Source organism: Lepidochelys olivacea (assembly GCF_965140295.1).
Source record: "Lepidochelys olivacea isolate rLepOli2 genome assembly, chromosome: 13".
NCBI classification, from domain to species: domain Eukaryota; kingdom Metazoa; phylum Chordata; order Testudines; family Cheloniidae; genus Lepidochelys; species Lepidochelys olivacea.
The window spans coordinates 31,366,609-31,384,593 of NC_140423.1; the positions used below are offsets into that span (position 1 = coordinate 31,366,609).

Below are 17,985 nucleotides of genomic sequence, written 5' to 3' on the forward strand. Positions count from 1 at the left end.
GTATTATCTCCTTAAATGTAAACAAACTTGTTTGTCTTAGTGTTGGCTGAACAAGAAGTAGGACTGAGTGGACTTTGTTTTGTTTTTGAGTGCAGTTATGTAACCAAAAAAAAAAATCTACATTTGTAAGTTGCACTTTCATGACAGAAATTGCACTACCATACTTGTATGAGGTGAATTGAAAAATGCAATTTCTTTTGTTTGATTTTTACTGTGAAAATATTTGTAATAAAAAATATACACTTTGATTTCAATTACCACACAGAATACAATATATATGAAAAGGTAAAAAACCATCCAAAATATTTAATAAATTTCCATTGGTATTGTATTTTTTAACAGTGCAATTAAAACTGTGATTAATTGCAATTAAGTTTTTTGAGTTAATCGCTTGAGTTAACTGCGATTAATTGACAGCCCTAACAGAAAGCTCTTCAAAAATATTCTTTGTTAAAGAAGTCTGTTTTACTTTTACTTTGGTCTGTTTTTTTCTAAAACTTGAAAAAAAGTGTGTTTTTTTTAAGTTGACTGTCCTTTAAAATGCCACATCTTTTATTTACAGTGTTGTAGCTGTGTCGCTCTCAGGTTATTAGAGAGACTGGGTAGGTGAGGTAATATCTTTTATTGGACCAACTTCTGTTGGTGAGAGAGAAGTTTACACAAGCTCTCTTTCATGCCAGGGAAACATACTCAGAGTGTCACAGCTAAACACAAGGTGGGACAGATTGATTTAGCATCAATAGTTAACACATTTCAAGGGACCATTCAATGTGAAGCAGCTCATTAATCCCCCTTCAGTCATTGGGGGAGGGGGGGGTTGTTAGTGGGTTATAGGTGGTTGTAATAAGCCATAGATCCAGGGTGTGTATTCAGTCTGTGATTTTTGTCTAGCAAAGTTATGAATTTAACCTCCCAGACTCGTCTTTTGAAAGTGTCATGCAGGTTTCCTCTGAAGATGGGGACTGATAGGTCAGATATAGAGTGATCGCTTTGTGAAGTGTTCTGTTTGTTGTGGAGACAGTAGGACAGTCTTCAGCTCCTGGTGCCTAAGTTTTGGGTTTTTCTGGGGGGAAGGGGCAGTCAAACACATGGAAAGGATCGAATTGTGTGACAGACTTATTGTTCCTCTCCTTTCGGTCCAGCTATATTTGTTTGGGTCTCTGTGTACAGTGGTGATCTTTTAGAAAAGTAACTACTATTTTAGTTTATAAGCAGTGAACAGTTTCAGGTTTGTGAAATTTAAACAGCTCTTCTGGAATTCTGTAGTTAATAGGAAGTGAACACAGTTGCATATTGTTGCTGTTACAGTAATGCTGCAAAATTTCAAGATGTCTGTCAGGATAAAAAAAAATAGGTAATTTGTCCTTTTTGCCTTATTTTTACTATGAAAAGGCAGCCCCACTTGACTCTCCATCTTAGCAGATGTTGAAAGCTTGGATGCTCATTGGAAATATTATTTTTTAATATTTACAAAGCCAAAAGATGAGAGAGCTTGAAACTAGGGAGCATTCATGCTCAACTTTTAAGCGTTCTAAAATTATCTCTTTTGCTAATGGCTGATCAAGCATATAAAAACTGATGTCGCTGTTCCTATGTTAGTGTCTGTGGCATTACAGGTTGCGAAAATAAAATTAGTACATTGTTTGTCAGGGAGAAGACGGACTAATTAGATGAGGAAAGCTGATGCATAATGATAGACGCCAACATTGAGATTTCTTTACATCTGTAACATAAGTTGTATTTTCTTAGGAGAAAAAAGAGCAAGAGCAGAAGTCGCAGTCATGAGAGGAAGAGGAGCAAAAGTAAAGAGCGCAAACGAAGCCGTGATCGTGAGAGGAAAAAGAGCAAAAGCCGGGAGAGGAAACGCAGCAAAAGCAAAGAACGCAGACGTAGCCGCTCTAGAAGTAGAGAACGTAGATTCAGAGGCCGCTATAGAAGCCCATAGTAGGTTATTTTAATGTACATTTGAGCATGTTTCACATCAATATTGTAAAAGTTTGAACTGAACTATGTACTTTCTAAACTAGTCAGTTTACTTTTTACTTTGAACAAGTGTTCAAAGTAATGTTGCAGTTTACAAGGCAGTAAGGAGAACAATGGAAGTAATGTAATATATTTCAGTTACTATAGTAATTTTGTTTTTATCCTAAATTACAAGCAAATAACCTATATTTTGATTAAATTGAACTAAAAATTGATAGAAAAAAAGTAGCATAAAATCAGAATATAACTTTTTAGTTTGGATTAGGATGAAAGGAAATTATCTATTAAAGTCCTAGTAAAAGATACTTAGTAGTAGTTAAAACAGGTCATGTTGAAGGTTTAACACTTAAAAAACTGGATGATAGTTTCCAGTAGGGTGCAGGTTCTTAAGTTGATTGCTGTTGCTTCTAAAAAGAAACTTTTATGGGATCCATAAAAAATATGAACTACCCTCTTCCTGCTGGGCTTGCATCAGGCATTAACTAACAAACTTGCATCAGGCGTTAACTAACAAACTGTATTCCCAGAGCTTTGCTGACATCGCTGATGCTGGTGCACAAAGCAGGAAGTAAACAGAGGTATGTAGAAAAAAATGGACAAAACTATTCCAGAAGGAAGATACCTAGTTGGTAGCTAAGGACTACCTGTTCCATGAAAAAGCTGTCTGCAAGCAATGGAGCATATTTTTTTTCAAAGTTTGTTTTCTAATCAGTTTTTGAGTCTGTGATCTTTGTGGATGATGGCATTCTGCCTGAGCTGCATCATTGCCACTTGGTGGCACGGTGTAGCTAACAGTAGATGAGAATATCTTTAGTTAACAAGAGATGTTTATTTAAGAGGTTGGCTCACAGTTGCGCTTAATGTGTGTTAAAGCCTCTAATTACATATATGTATATGCAGAAATAGTATTAAAATAAGTATAGGAAAATAGAGGATCCTTGGAATGAACAAATGATAACCTTTTCTTATAATTTGTGTCAAACTAATATTCTTGAGTTAGCACTACTTGTCTTGAACTGTATTTGTGCCCATATAACAATTAAAAAACAGGGACGTCAGTAAGCATTAGGTTGGCAGGATACTATATTTTTCCTAGTCATGTACTGGATTTATAACAAGCTCTTCTTTGTTTTTACCTTAGTTCTGGTCCAAAATTCAACAGTGCTATCAGAGGGAAGATTGGTCTGCCTCACAGCATCAAATTAAGGTTTCTGAGTTTTCTATTTTTGTGGCTATTTAAGTGTCTGTACTAAAAATTAAGCTACTTTGTACTTTTTTTTGATAATCTAGTAAGTATTTTTTAATGTTTACAGCAGACGGCGCTCCAGAAGCAAAAGTCCATTCAGAAAAGACAAGAGCCCTGTTAGGTAGCTATTTTCACGCTATTTCTTAGCTTGTAATTAGTCTTGTTATGCTGAATGTTATGTGAGATGATGCTGCATCTTGAACTGCACAATTACTTTCTGTGCAAGCCAGATTTAGGATTGCCAGTGTCCAAATCGATCTGTCTGATCAATATAAGTATCCATGGTGCTTGGCATGGAAGGGAGGGCTTGGGGGGGAAATATATATTGTTTTTCTGCTGAAGGAATATCCATAAAATTTAATAAATTCAATTACTGTAAACACCTTGTTCACTGTTGCAAAATGGTTTTGCATAAATCCTGCCTTGCTTTTCATATTTAAGACTATTTGAATTAAGTTATAGTTTACCCAGTTGAAATTGGCTCATTTTTTCTCATGAGTCTCATTTATAGAATCATAAAAGCTGAGATGGAAAAATATTACTTTGGTCATCCAGTCCATCAACTTACAAGTGTGTGATTTTTATCTACAGTATGTTACTCTGTATGTAACACAATGAAACTGAGTGACTGTTTCCCAGTCTAACACATCTCACTGTCAGGAAGGTTTTCCTCATACTTAGCCTAAATATTTATTTTCTTACACCGTGTGGTGTCAAATCCTAAATTCCACACCCTTAGTTTCACTGAATGTGGTACTGAAAGTTCAACTCCAGTGTGTAAAGTCAGATTAATACATGGGTGTCAAACACCGATGATCTGGGCTAGATCTGCCCTGTATAATGTATATGAAGTCTATATGGCGTAATCATATTCTTCAGAATCTTAAGTTTTTTTATTTTTAATTAAAGAAAGTGGTGCAGCCCTAACACACGCTGCACTTTGACATGTTCCCTGCTACTAAAACAGTGCTGCTAGGACAAGTGACTACAGTAATTATTCAATTTTATAGCAGTTATTCTGTTAGCAGTTTACTTGATTGTTTTGTTAGAACTTCTACTCTTTGCATCTTTGGATTTTTTTACATTTTTGGTGGTAACAAATGCTTAAACTAAAATATCACATGACCAAGTTTAAACAATCGGGACTTTCTGTATATGGACATGTTGGCATTACTTACTGATACAACAGTGATAGTCAGTGTACTTGTGTGAAATGGCCACACAGCCAGCTAGGACTCTTATTCTCTGAAATCTTGGCTGTAGTCACTTTGTGTGTCTTCAAAAATAATTGTATAAAATTAGGTCCCTAGTTATTGTGATCATTGCTTCTGCATGTCTTAAGAAATGAACAGTCTGTGACAAAATATCCTATTTTGTTACCTGTTTCTTCACTCCCCCCACTTACCTTCTCTGTCTTTTGCATATTGTCTTTTATATAGTAAAGTGACAAACCCTACCCCAAAGAGTTTACAGTGTTTATTCAATGCCTGTCACAATGGGGCCCTAATGTGGTTGAGTCTTCTAGCCAGTTCTGCAATATAAACTTTAAAAAAAAAGGCACTTGTTTGTTAACAAAGTGCTAAGCACCTCCCTTTAAAGTTAGTGGGGATACTTGTGTGGTACGACTTGTGAATATCATTTTAAAGGACTACATTTAGGTTCTCTTTTTAAATCTTGGCTCATAACTTATAAAAAAGTTAGGTAGATGTTTTGACTTCTTGTCAGGCTTAAATGACATATAATTCTGCATTTGCCCAAACTGAGTTGCCTTAAATCAGAACCGAGTTTCTTTTTTTTTTTTTTTGCAGAGAGCCAATTGATAATTTGACCCCTGAAGAGAGAGATGCTCGAACAGTGTTCTGTATGCAGTTGGCTGCAAGAATTAGGCCAAGAGACTTGGAAGAATTTTTCTCTACTGTAGGAAAGGTAATTGAGGGTGGGTTAAATGAGCATATAAATATTGTTTGTGTGCAGGATCAGTGACATTTCCAATATTGAAGCCCTCTACAAAATTGTGGCCTCCTATTGCAGATCCTCTGCATGTGGAATTCATATTTAGTTAGGAGTTTTGTGTCCGGACTGGTTTGCAAAATCAGAGCTTTAACTCATGGGGGACTTGCCTGTGTCCTACATTTGTCCAGTGACCAATGCAATGGAAGTAATTCTGATTAGGTCCTCCATGTATTGTTGCAATAAGAAGTAAGATTTTATCTTTGCATGTGGGTCTGCAGCATAAGATGGAATTTTAAGCTTCGGTCCCTTTTTAATATGGTAGCCCCTTCTGGTGAGCTGTTAGAAAATTTGTAGTGATGCAACAACTTTGACAAACTGGAATTTACAACCCTTTTTCCTTACTACCTTCAGTTTTATGTCAAAATTGTCAGTCCAAAGATGACTTTCATGAAGCTAACTTTTTTTGGGATGTGTTGGTTTAGAAGGTAGTGTGACTGTGTATCAAGTCTGTAGAGTTATTACACAGTTATGAAATCATTAAGCATCTGTATTGAGTCAAACAATAGCTATCTTCCTGTACATATTCATGAAGTCCCTTAGTAACTATATAAAAGTTAATTGTGCCAAATAGAGATTAATGATAAACCTGAGATTTTCATTCTTGTAGGTTCGTGATGTGCGGATGATCTCTGATAGAAATTCAAGACGTTCCAAGGGAATTGCTTATGTAGAATTTGTTGATGTTAGTTCAGTGCCTCTTGCAATAGGACTAACTGGACAGCGTGTTCTGGGAGTACCAATCATAGTACAAGCATCGCAAGTAAGTTGTGGTTGGTTGTATACTAGTCATAGAATTATGTAACATTTATACTGCAGCATCTGCTGCTTGACCAAGAGGTAATATACACATCCTTGAAGCACTGTTGATTTCAGTGAGACTTACTTAATTTGCAGAGATACACATATTCCATTTCAAAATTAATTTCTCCATATTTATGCCAAAGTTGTACTAATGTTGTTACTGTTAATTATATTAAGGGATAGCACAAATCACACTAAAGGCCAGAGAATGGGATGGCTGGACTCCATTCTTGTTTCTACTGTTGTATGGTTGAATAGCTGAAAATTGAGTTACAGTTGAAACGTAACCTTAACTGAAGTGGTTGCTTCAGTTTTAATAAATACTGCCAGGCACAGAAAACTGAGTCGAAATAAAACTAGACAAATCAATACAGAGTGATATGTAGAGGGTAAATGAGGGAATTAAGGCTAAGAAGGGGACTGTTAACTGACTTATACAATAGTACATATCCTATGTGTAGTAGTCATGCATATTTAACAAGCAAACTGCATTCTGTTTACTAGAGAAACCAATAATCTACATCAGTTCATTCCATTTCAGGCATATTTCTAGTTGCATAATTCTAATCAAGAGCATGGACTTTTCATAGCATTTAAGTTATTAAAGTTAGCCTATATACAAGCCATTTTTACTGAGAGTTTTCGAGCTTCCACTTTTTAGTGAATTTAGTAGATTTTTACTTAGGCTGTTACGGACAATGGGAATTTTGTTGTCCCTAGGCAGAGAAAAACAGAGCAGCAGCAATGGCCAATAACCTACAGAAAGGCAGTGCTGGGCCCATGAGACTGTATGTAGGATCATTACACTTCAACATAACTGAAGATATGCTTCGTGGAATCTTTGAACCATTTGGTCGGGTGAGTTCTTATTGATGACAGAGGTGTTATGAAGTGCATGTTGCGATTACTCTTATTTTAGATCCTGTTTCATATAATAAATACAAAGGACTGAAAGGGCATCCTGATTGTATATAAATTCCACATCTACAAAAATTTTCTCTTCCTGTTCTCATATGTATGTGCATGTTTATAAATCCAGTAGGGGTTAAGTATTCTGATTACATCTGAAAACAAATAAGGGATTTTGTATTAAAATTAAGATATTTTCAATAATACTCAACCATTTTTATTGAACAGGTAGGTGTGATGTGGAGAGCTGAGAATTCAGGGACTAACCTGTCAAGCTAAGATTAGGTGACGCATTTTAATGTTTAAGGAATTCTGTGTACTTAAACTAGCTATGGTTTGTCAGATCTTATGATTGCCTCCCCTTTTGAGGCAAATGTTTCCCTTTCGTTTTTTGGATCATGAGGTTGAGGAGGTAGTCAGGAAGATCCTTTTGAGCTGTGGAATCTCAAATTGTTGCAACAATCTACTTCCTGTACATACCAAACAAGCCATTCAGTAGCTCACAAATATCCAGTCAGCCACCTACTCGACAGTTTCTAAAAACTGTATACATAAATCTCTTCTGATGCTTTCTGCATTGTAGCTAACAGCTTGAATGATGTATTCTTGGGCTCCATTTGTCTCCTCCATCCTGGCCCCAAGAGTTGTGTATTCTCCCCTAAAAGGAAAAGATACAACTTTTCACTCCGTAAATCTCCAACAAAATCAAATACCAGCAGAAGTCATACTAAGCCCAAGCTTTATCTCAACCAGAGAATCTTATTTGTGACCAACTGTCTATGATCCCTGACCCTTCCCCCCCAGATCAGGTATCTGTCTGGGCAACCCTGGATAGCTTTTTGCCACTTCCCTCTTCTCCACCGCTTCCTGTTCCTTTCTCCCTCTCTGCTCTGGATCTTGCTGACTTTTTCCAAAAGAAAATTTTAGAAATTTGATGGGACCTCCTCTCACTTCCATTTACTTCTCCTGCCTTTTCTGTCAACACTGAAACTGAGATCTCCTCCTGTTACCGCTTCCAGCTCTCATCCTGTCTCCTGATCTTCCTTGCCACCATTTTCATCCCTACTCTCACCTTTCTCCTCTGATTCTTCCTCTTGTAATACAAACATGCTTTAGTCTCTCCCACCATAAACTCACCTTTGATCATGTGTCTTGCCAGCTATCGGCCAATCTTCCTCTTATGTGATCCTAAAACAGAACATGGCAGAAATTCCAAGGGAGGTGCAATAAATGAGACTTCACACTCTATTTTTAACTATTTCAAACTGAACATATCTCTTCAGAGTAATTTTTGTAATAGCAACCCATATAACATAACCCTTTCTAGGAAAAGTTCTTGCTAATGCTGAGTAAAGGAAATTAAAACAAATTATTGAAATTAACAAGTAAAATGTATAATTTGAAATTATGGGTACTCTGGGCAAAAAAGTCATATTTGTTTTCATTGCATACTAATTCATAACCATAGCCTTATAGTTAAACTCCTTGTAATGTACAAATATGGGCTAAATCTTTGGATAACACTAAGATAACTAGTGTATTGCATGGATTATATAATGAAACTGTTAAAATGTGTCCCTTTGCACACACAAATTAAAGTTACAGATGGGCATGTGTATAACGATTCTTAGAGATGTCTGCAATAGTCTACAGTCTGAGTGCTGTATTTTTTAAAAAGACTAAATGAATGTAATTTGCAACCCACTTCCATCTCTGCTTATCTAGCTTCTCAAAAATCATTTTTGTGTACTGCTTGTATTTACTACTTGGTGGGACACTTTACTCCTTAAATTCTTCCTTAACTAGTCAAATGCCTATTAAATAAAATCTGAGTACATATATTCCCTTAAATTAAGGTTTCTGAACATCAGAGGAGTGAAGTTCTAGAACAGCCTTCCAAGGGAAGCAGTGGGGGCAAAAGACACATCTGGCTTCAAGACTAAGCTTGATAAGTTTATGGAGGGGATGATATGATGGGATAGCCTAATTTTGGCAATCAATTGATCTTCAACTATTAGCAGAAGATATGACCAATGGCCTGTGATGAGATGTTAAATGGGTTGGGATCTGAGTTACAACAGAGAATTCTTTCCTGGGTGTCTGGCTGGTGAGTCTTGCCCACATGCTCAGGATTTAGCTGATCGCCGTATTTGGGGTCGGGAAGGAATTTTCCTTCAGGGCAGATTGGCAGAGGCCCTGGGGCTTTTTGCCTTCCTCTGCAGCATGGGGCACGGGTCACTTGCTGGAGGATTCTCTGCACCTTGAAGTCTTTTAAACCACGATTTGAGGACTTGAACAGCTCAAACATAGGTTAGGGGCTTGTTACAGAAGTGGGTGGGTGAGATTTTGTGGCCTGCATTGTGCAGGAGGTCAAACTAGACTATCATAATGGTCCCTTCTGACCTTAAAGTCTGTGATTCTATGATTAAGTTACAGCCTTGTTAAAAGAATATCCTTCAGAGAACTGTAAGAAATTGTTAATTGTGTTCCATTTTGTTTTATCCTGATCAAGCTTTGGTAAGAGGAATAGTATAGGCCAGGAGGGGATAGGGTTGAAGTCTTCAAGAAAGACTTAAGAAAATGGAATGTAGATTTAGATATGGGTTTTTAAAATCATCTCCTTTATTATTCCTCCTCCCCCCCCTTTACGGATGTATAACAATCTGATATTTTATGGTTACAGATTATTTGCAAATAGTTTTTTTTTTCAAAAATTCAGTAACTTGTGAAATTCTGTTCACTGCCCAAAATAGCAGCAGGCAAGGATATGACTTTCAATGTTTATACTTTTTTTTAGTTTAGCTCCTACTAGATTCTCATTTTATAATTTGATACATTGTACAAAATTGCAATTGCTTGTATCTGAGTTGATGTAACAATCAGCAATTGATGATGGCTGTGCTATCATAGTATGTGCTAAGAGGTCACATCTGAGTGGAAGCCATTGGCTGGCTGAGGAGCCTAAAATAATCCATAAAAATAAATTGAACATACCTGAGGCTGTTTTGGTGCACTCAACAGAGGACCCTGCATGTCTCACTTTTAGTAAATTACAAGTTACCTTTATGCTAATGTAGATGCTTTTACCAGCTCCACCTTTTTTGAGTAAAAAAACTTCCAGCAAAAGCTTTTAAGCTCCTTTATGGAGCTCATATTCTCTGTGTATATATAAAGTCTGCTGCAGTTTCCACGGTATGCATCCGATGAAGTGAGCTGTAGCTCACGAAAGCTCATGCTCAAATAAATTGGTTAGTCTCTAAGGTGCCACAAGTACTCATTTTCTTTTTGCGAATACAGACTAACACGGCTGTTACTCTGAAACCTGTCTTTATGGACCATGTGTTTATACCAGCTGTTTTATGCTTTTGTTCGATAACTTGTGATGTATTCAAAAAACTTGTGTGGGAGAAGGCTAAATTGAACTGCTCATTCGTCTTTATGGGATGTAATGTGTGATAGTCTAATTTTTTTTCATTTTTTAGATTGAAAGCATTCAACTGATGATGGATAGTGAAACTGGACGCTCCAAAGGATATGGATTTATTACGGTAAGATTTTGACTTGTAATAAGTTAGCAGAGTTGTGGGTTAGGTTGGTGATCCAAAATCCCACTGATTGAACATGGGCATTTCAGAGCTCAGGCAGAAACAAACTGCCCAGAGTCAGAGGTTTAAACTGAGATTAGAAAACTTCTTCAGATGGTTTCTATGTGATTTAAACAAAAAAGAGCTTTGTGTAACTCGATTGCTTTTCTCCAAGGAATAGCTAGCTCTTTTTGGTCCAGCTCCTTAAAGCACTCTTACAGCAACACAGATCACTCTGTATGTTAGAAATATTTTATTCACTTTGGACAATCCCAACCCTTGGGGCATGTCTCTTTAGTCTGCCTTCCAATCCTGGATTGGTGGCATCACAGATGGTTAATTAACAAATTGGCGATTAAGTACGGTATTTAAAAACAAAGTAAACTCACACATGACCAGTATTACCAATTACCTCAGTAAGCTATGTCACCACCCCTTCAAGGAAAAGCTTGAGTGGAAATAGGCCTTTGCGCAAAGTTAAGTTTTGTTAGAGGAATCAAATGGCAGAGGCTAGGGGTTTTGAAGGAGAGCACATCTAGCCAGGCGCAGATGTTCAAAACTGGGAACTAAGATCTAGTGTTTAAACTGACACAGCAATATGTGGTGGAAGGAAGAGCTCTCAGCTGTTAGCCAAGTTTGGATTATTGTACATGGAAACAGATGGGGGGAATCACCACAACTACGTAACTGTTATATGTGCAGTCTGTGGCTGACACCTGACTAAGTAGACATGGAGCCGCATGCTGCACTGCCTGAAGCTTTGATTGGCCCATAACTACATGTAAAGCATGCTACAGTAATTGAGATCACAAGACAAGGGCATGACCCAAGAAAAGTGACTTCATTCCTGACCGCTCACTGAAGGAAAGCTGAAGGCATGGCCTTGATTTATGTTGGAATTTTTAATTTGTGGAATAGATGCCTAGAACAGAAGATGATCATTAAAAAATTGAATAGATATGCCAACAAAAAAATCCCTAAATTGCTTCTTTAAAGTTAAAGGTGTCTCAGATATATTCTTATAGATAATACGTTTGATAGAAAGTACCTTATGAACTTTGCTAGACACTGACCATGTATAATTCTACAGTTCTCAGATTCAGAGTGTGCCAAAAAAGCCTTGGAACAACTAAATGGATTTGAGCTAGCTGGCAGGCCAATGAAAGTAGGTCATGTAACAGAACGCACTGATGCTTCCAGTGCTAGTTCATTTTTGGACAGTGATGAACTGGAAAGGACTGGAATTGACTTGGGAACAACTGGTCGTCTACAGTTGATGGCAAGACTTGCAGAGGGTAAGTGTGGTAATATAGGTTATGTGAAAATATTGGGGTTAACTTAGTAGGAAGTATTTCACTTCCTTTAATGTTGAGAACGCTAAGATTCTTAAGCTAGGCTACTTCCCAAGACTTAATTCCTAGACTACTTACCAAGTGAAGAACTCAGACTAGTACTTTCTATCGCAGGTACTGGTTTGCAGATTCCCCCAGCTGCACAACAGGCTCTGCAGATGAGTGGATCTTTAGCATTTGGTGCTGTGGCAGGTAAGAATTTGAGGATTCATTTATTTTGGCATGTTGTTTTTAGCATGCTTATATCTTCAAGGGAGGTGAAAATATTTTATATCTTGTGATTTAACATTAGAACTATAGTAGTTCACAGCAGAGCTCCCAGTCATGGTGAATTATTCAACTCTGCAAATCTACAAACATAAATAAGGATAACGTATCACAATGTATTCTTCATTTATTTTAATGTGGTTCAGTTTGTGCTGTTTTGCAAATATACTGTAGTACGCTTACTAGCGCATTGTACAGATTAGATAATTCTTAGCAATCTGAGTCCTCACTGCCTCTCTCGTGAGAGGAGTGGAGAAACAACTTGTTTTTTTTGCTGTTAGGCACAGATCAGTAGTATCCTATTAATGTGGAATTACCATAGTCATGCTTTGACATTTCCTGTTCATGGGTGTCAGTTGCAGGGTTTAAAATCAACAAGTCCCAAACTGAGCTATTGAGCTCTATCACGGTGTACAATCATACTATTGTGCCACCTTCTCAAGTCTGTAACCTGGATGTCTTCGACTGACCTCTAGGTTTGCACATGCAAGTCATGACTACATCTAGTTTCTTGTGTTACATTTCAAAGATCCAACCTTTCCTCTCCATCCATGTATGTAAATCTCTCAATCATGTGCTTCTATTTTATATCTTGATATTTGCAACCTCCTCTTGTCTAGCATTGACTACTATAACCTTACCCTTGAAAAATCCATACAAAATGTTGCTAAGGTTATCTTTCTGACTCATTGCCCTGGCCACATCAGTCCTCTTCAGGACCCTCCATTATCTTCCCCTTTCACCTCTTCATTATACATATGCTTTTCTTTATCTTTAAGACTCTTCACAACTTAGCTTTGCCCTACCTAATGATCTAGTAACTTACTACATTGGTGACATCTACCTTCATTTCATCTACATGCTGCCTTTTACCACCCAGTGAGTTTGTCAAATGGGGAAGACTCTCAGATAAGAGCTACTACCATATCACCCTTCAACTCTCTCCTCCTCAAGACTCACTTTGGCTGTGATATCAAGAAAACGCTGCCTGCTCATCATGGCTAAGCAGATGAGGAACTGTGACTGTCCATTTCCCCCTTACTTTTTCTGTTCCCTTACTCTTATCTCCATTCCAGTTTTTCCCCCATCCAATCTGTTACCATTAAAATAGTTATATTAAAAAAGCAAAAAACATAACAAAACTGCCAGTTGCCATGTTCACTTACTTGCATAATACTCTATCCCTCAATCCTTTGTTTGTGTCCTTTGGGTGGTCTCCTAAGTGGGCTGTGTACAGCTTCCAGCACCAATGAGGACCTAATCTTCATTGGGGCTTTGGGCAAGTAACTGGTTTGTGATGCAAGGGACATTGTGAAGGGATGCCAGTGCAGTGAGAAGCTGTGCGAGGGATCACAAAGGGAGTGGGACTTCACAGTGGACAATAGGACACGGGAAGAATAGTACAGATCAATCCTGATAGCTGTCATGTGAATATCTTCACTGATCTATATTTATTTAGAAACCTGGGAATTCCTTGGTTTCTTTTTTTACTTAAAACAAAATTAAGGTTGTTCCATTGCATTTCCAATGAATGAAATCACTAAAACTCCAGGGAAAGCAGTCTTCGTTCATACAAGTGTCATAACTGCACACTTGGATGCCTCACCTCTTAAAACCTCTTTGCACTTTCAACATAAAGCCAACTACAGTACACACACATCCTCAAAACTACTCACAACCTAACTCTAGTCTCATTTTTATGTACAAACCATATATTAATCAGTACATGGACCTAAAGTGAATATCTGTATGGATGAGGGCAGACTATAGAGGAAATGAGTGCACTATATCTGGTTATAGGTTGGAAGAGCAAATGAATCCAGAAAATGCTAGTCATATAAATCCCTCTCCTAGACCACTGTGTTGAGTTCTGGTCACCTATTGCAATAAGACCACTTTCAGATACGGGACATAAATAATTAGGTGTACAAAAACTGTTCTATGAGGAGATAGTGAAGTGTCTGACTAGTCAACAAAATAAAACAAGATCTGAGATTTCATGCACCCTCCTCTGAAATGTCCGTTCTCACCCATTTAAAGTATTACAATTCCCTTTTGTGTGTTTGTGTGAATTAATGGAAGATCTGGGCAGGAGGAAGAAAGCTGGAAGTTATATTTACATCACTTGCAACCCACAGTTTACCATTCCTGCTGATTTAAAGAGGCGTAGGTTGAACGTCAAATTTAATCCGGGCAATGTCATTGTGTTCCGTAGTGATGCTTAAAGTCATGTTATCTCTGCCTCATTTCCCCCATTTGTAAAATGGATAACTATACTTCGAGGCTTATTTAGATATTTTCAAACTATTTTGAACTTGGAAAGCACTGAAGTAATAGTTCAGCATTGACTTCTGTTATAAGAAAAGGTTGCTAGCTGAAACATCTATTTGTATTTTTTAAATGAAAATTGATAACCTCTATTTTTAAATTACATTGAAGATTCCAGCTAATGAAGATAAAACTACTAGTACAGAAATAGTTGGTGTATAATGCTTGTTAAAACTGCTCTCTCTACTACTTTGGTGTCCAAATTGTTCTTTATCAAGAGGATAAATAGAACAGATTATGGTAAAGTGTGTGGACCAAAGAATTTTCATGTTTGTTTTGCTGTCCATTAATTGAATGCTACCTCTTTGGAGAATATTTGTCTAGATAGTTATAGGTCCTCCTAGTCACTAGTATCTGAGCACCTCCCATGTGATAAATTAGAAGGAACAAAGCTATCTTTATTCTCCTATCTGAAGAAATAGAAGTAGACTGGAGGTGGTGTGTATCTGCATGAAGATCTTGCCCAACCTAGATTTAGGTGGGCAGTTAAGATCTAGTGTTTAGTGTTTTTATTTTTCTATACATTCTTTTCTTTAGATTTGCAAACCAGACTCACCCAGCAGAATGAAGGTACGGTTGGATTAACATTTACTGTTGGCAAATGGGTTTTGCAAAAGTGGGTTCTTTGTACCAGAAGCACTTTACATCTGTGTAGAAAGTTCTTCCAGCACCCAAGAAATGCTGTTTTATTGGTATCTATAGGAAACACACATTTTAAGTTATTGGTTTTATATATTGCTTTCTAGATATAGATATATATAACACCTAACCCTAGTATTCCTGACACCTCATAAATTTTGCACTATTAAGACAACTCTTGTTAAAAATTAATAATTAAATACAGTTTTCTAGCTATATATCTTAGAGGGGGTGGTTAAATAAGGGAACTGGGAGTTAGGATTCCTGGGTTCTATTCCCAGACAAATCATGCATTTATTATATGACTTTGGGCAAGTCACAAAACCCCACTATTCATCTGAAAACTTCCACAGACCTAGAAAGGGAGTTGAGCTCTCAAAATGATAACCTGAACTCTTGACTCCTTTTTCATGTTGAATAAAATGTAAATTTCAATTAACTTCAAAGAATAACTTACAATGGGGCAATTATTCAATTGGCTGTTGTAAGTCAGCCACACTGGAAGGCTACTGATTGCTAGGTTTTAGTCAAACTAACATAACCATTCCTAGCGCAGTACTGTAACATTCGGTAACTTACAGGTAAAATGTTAATATCCTCCCTTTTCACTACTCAGAAAAGCTTTCTAAACTGATATTTAACCCTGCCGTTTAGGAAAACTGCAAATTTTTGTATTTTTGCTATAGTATAACTAGTTAAATATATTAATGAATTTTCAGAGTTCGCTATTGCCTGTCCATGGTTCCATTATCACCATAAGTGTGAATGGTGCTGTTGTCTCCATATGGAGCTGTCATTTGGTTTATACATTAGACTGTCTCTTCTACTTAAAATTGAGCTGCAGGATGTACAGTTCCCTGCTGGAATGCTTGGGACAGGCAAATCTTTTCAAAGATATTTGGTTACTTATGTTTTTGTTTAAATTGGTTAATATAATCATGGATAACTGAATTTAGGCATAGATTTAATAGTTCTAAACTGCACTGATTTTTAAATGGGACAGTTCTGAGATTCTGTCTTTTGCATGCATTCCAGTGGCACGCTATATTTTCTGTGTTCTAACATACATCAAATGTCAGTGAATTCCAATTTGTTTTTAGAGACAATCAGGTTTAAAAAAATAAAAAATCTTATTGCTGTCTAAGCTTTTTACTTGCTGTTTCCTATAATACTTCAGAGGGGGAGATTCATTAAATATAGGAAAATGATTGTGAAACAAATTATCTCGGAAGGCTTGAAAGTATAGTACAAGCATCTACTTTTAACTCAGGTTTTGAAATTGATTGGTTTCAAGTTAACTTCATCTCTTTTAGACACTTTGTTTTGATTTCTTGTAAGTTGGTATAGTAATTACAATTATATTCAGAAGTGTTGGTCTTTTAGTTAAAGCATGAGGCTGGGAGTAGGGATGCCTGGGTTCCAAGTCTGTCTGGGTACATTAATCAGAGTGGCTCCCAAGAATTATTTTAACAAATTTCTTACCATGAGGTTAAGAATAAATTGTTTTTGGTTTTGTGGGGGGAGTTTATCAAGAACTGTGGTTCTGAATTCTATTTCCAGTTCTGTCATAGATTGCTTGTCTAATCTTAGGAATGTAACTTCACTTCTCTATGCCTTTGATATCTGCATCTGATTAAAAATATTAATGTTGTAACTGAATATGATGAAAACAGGTTGGTCAACCATCTGTCAGGGATGTTTAGTTAGCCCTGCCACAGCACAGGGGACTGGACTGGACTTCATGACTTTTTGAGGTCCCTTCCAGTCCTGTGGTTCTGTGATTTTGAAGCACAGACAGAAAAAGCCTTACTTATAAATTAAACTTTATGTAAAAGACTTTTTCCTTCAATGACAGAAAAACATGTCACTTTCTCTTTAAATAGTCTTGGCTGCAGCTGCTTCTGTACAACCACTTGCAACACAATGCTTCCAGCTTTCCAATATGTTTAACCCTCAAACGTAAGTTACCTGCTGTCTATTTCCATTTGTTACACATTTGTTTCTGACATTAGTGGAATTAGTGTGAAAATTAGTTTTTTTTGGAGGCGTGGTTTTGTTTTCACTTTTGAATTTTTCCTTTGGCAGTGAAGAAGAAGCTGGCTGGGATACAGAAATTAAGGATGATGTTATTGAGGAATGTAACAAACATGGAGGAGTTATCCACATTTATGTAGACAAAAATTCAGCTCAGGTATGTCTTTTGAGAGGTATTAAACAAATTTTAGAAGCTCTTTTCAAGTTGTCACTGTCAGACCTCTTTCGCAAGCGTTACAATTGTGTTGGGGTGAATAGAAATGTCTTAATTAAAAAAAAAATCTTCTGAGTTGCTGAATGCAGCTAAGCAAGAGTCACTCCAGCAATTATTTTAATTATCTACTTTTGTAAGTGGATAGGCAATTTTCTGTAGCTACAAGACTTCTCACTCAGAGTTTAGCATGTTCTTGTGGGTCTACAAAAGAGTCAAATTAAAATATTGCAGAAATGCATATTTGGGCTGTAATGAGAACCCCTCTACCAGGTAGCCTTAGTTTGTTTCAGACTTGTGATATTTATTGTGTGAGTTCATTGAATAGCATACTTCAGTCAGTAATCTATCTGAAAAATACACTAACACTATAGGGTAAAATTCTTTAGCAATACAGAAACTGCTGTCTCCTTTGTGGACTGTGGGATGGCCCAGTGTGTCCCTGGCTGGTGAAGACCATTGGGGATGATGTGTCTTCTATATGGAAACAGTGGGCTAATGTCTTCTCCCTCGGGCATTATGTTCTTTCTACATAAGTGCTCAGGGGTTCATTTGTTGCTTGAAAGACCCTTCCCTTGATATGCGCATGTTGGCTGACTATTCAGCCAGTCTCTGCTC

At 37.0% G+C, this 17,985-nt stretch overlaps 1 protein-coding gene across 3 annotated transcripts in view; it reads left to right on the forward strand.

The window, feature by feature from the left end:
• Positions 1 to 17,985, forward strand: part of RBM39 (RNA binding motif protein 39) — a 48,082-nt gene that overhangs the window by 18,017 nt on the left and 12,080 nt on the right. For 2 of the 3 annotated variants that reach the window (XM_084645772.1, XM_084645774.1), the window contains 12 exons: positions 1,750 to 1,944; positions 3,125 to 3,190; positions 3,297 to 3,350; positions 5,038 to 5,155; positions 5,850 to 6,002; positions 6,764 to 6,901; positions 10,435 to 10,500; positions 11,627 to 11,831; positions 12,003 to 12,080; positions 15,021 to 15,053; positions 17,006 to 17,081; positions 17,208 to 17,313. In XM_084645772.1, the coding sequence (XP_084501898.1) occupies positions 1,750 to 1,944; positions 3,125 to 3,190; positions 3,297 to 3,350; positions 5,038 to 5,155; positions 5,850 to 6,002; positions 6,764 to 6,901; positions 10,435 to 10,500; positions 11,627 to 11,831; positions 12,003 to 12,080; positions 15,021 to 15,053; positions 17,006 to 17,081; positions 17,208 to 17,313 (1,288 nt within the window). The remainder of the gene's footprint in view (positions 1 to 1,749; positions 1,945 to 3,124; positions 3,191 to 3,296; positions 3,351 to 5,037; positions 5,156 to 5,849; positions 6,003 to 6,763; positions 6,902 to 10,434; positions 10,501 to 11,626; positions 11,832 to 12,002; positions 12,081 to 15,020; positions 15,054 to 17,005; positions 17,082 to 17,207; positions 17,314 to 17,985) is intronic. The other variant, XM_084645773.1, reaches the window with a different exon arrangement.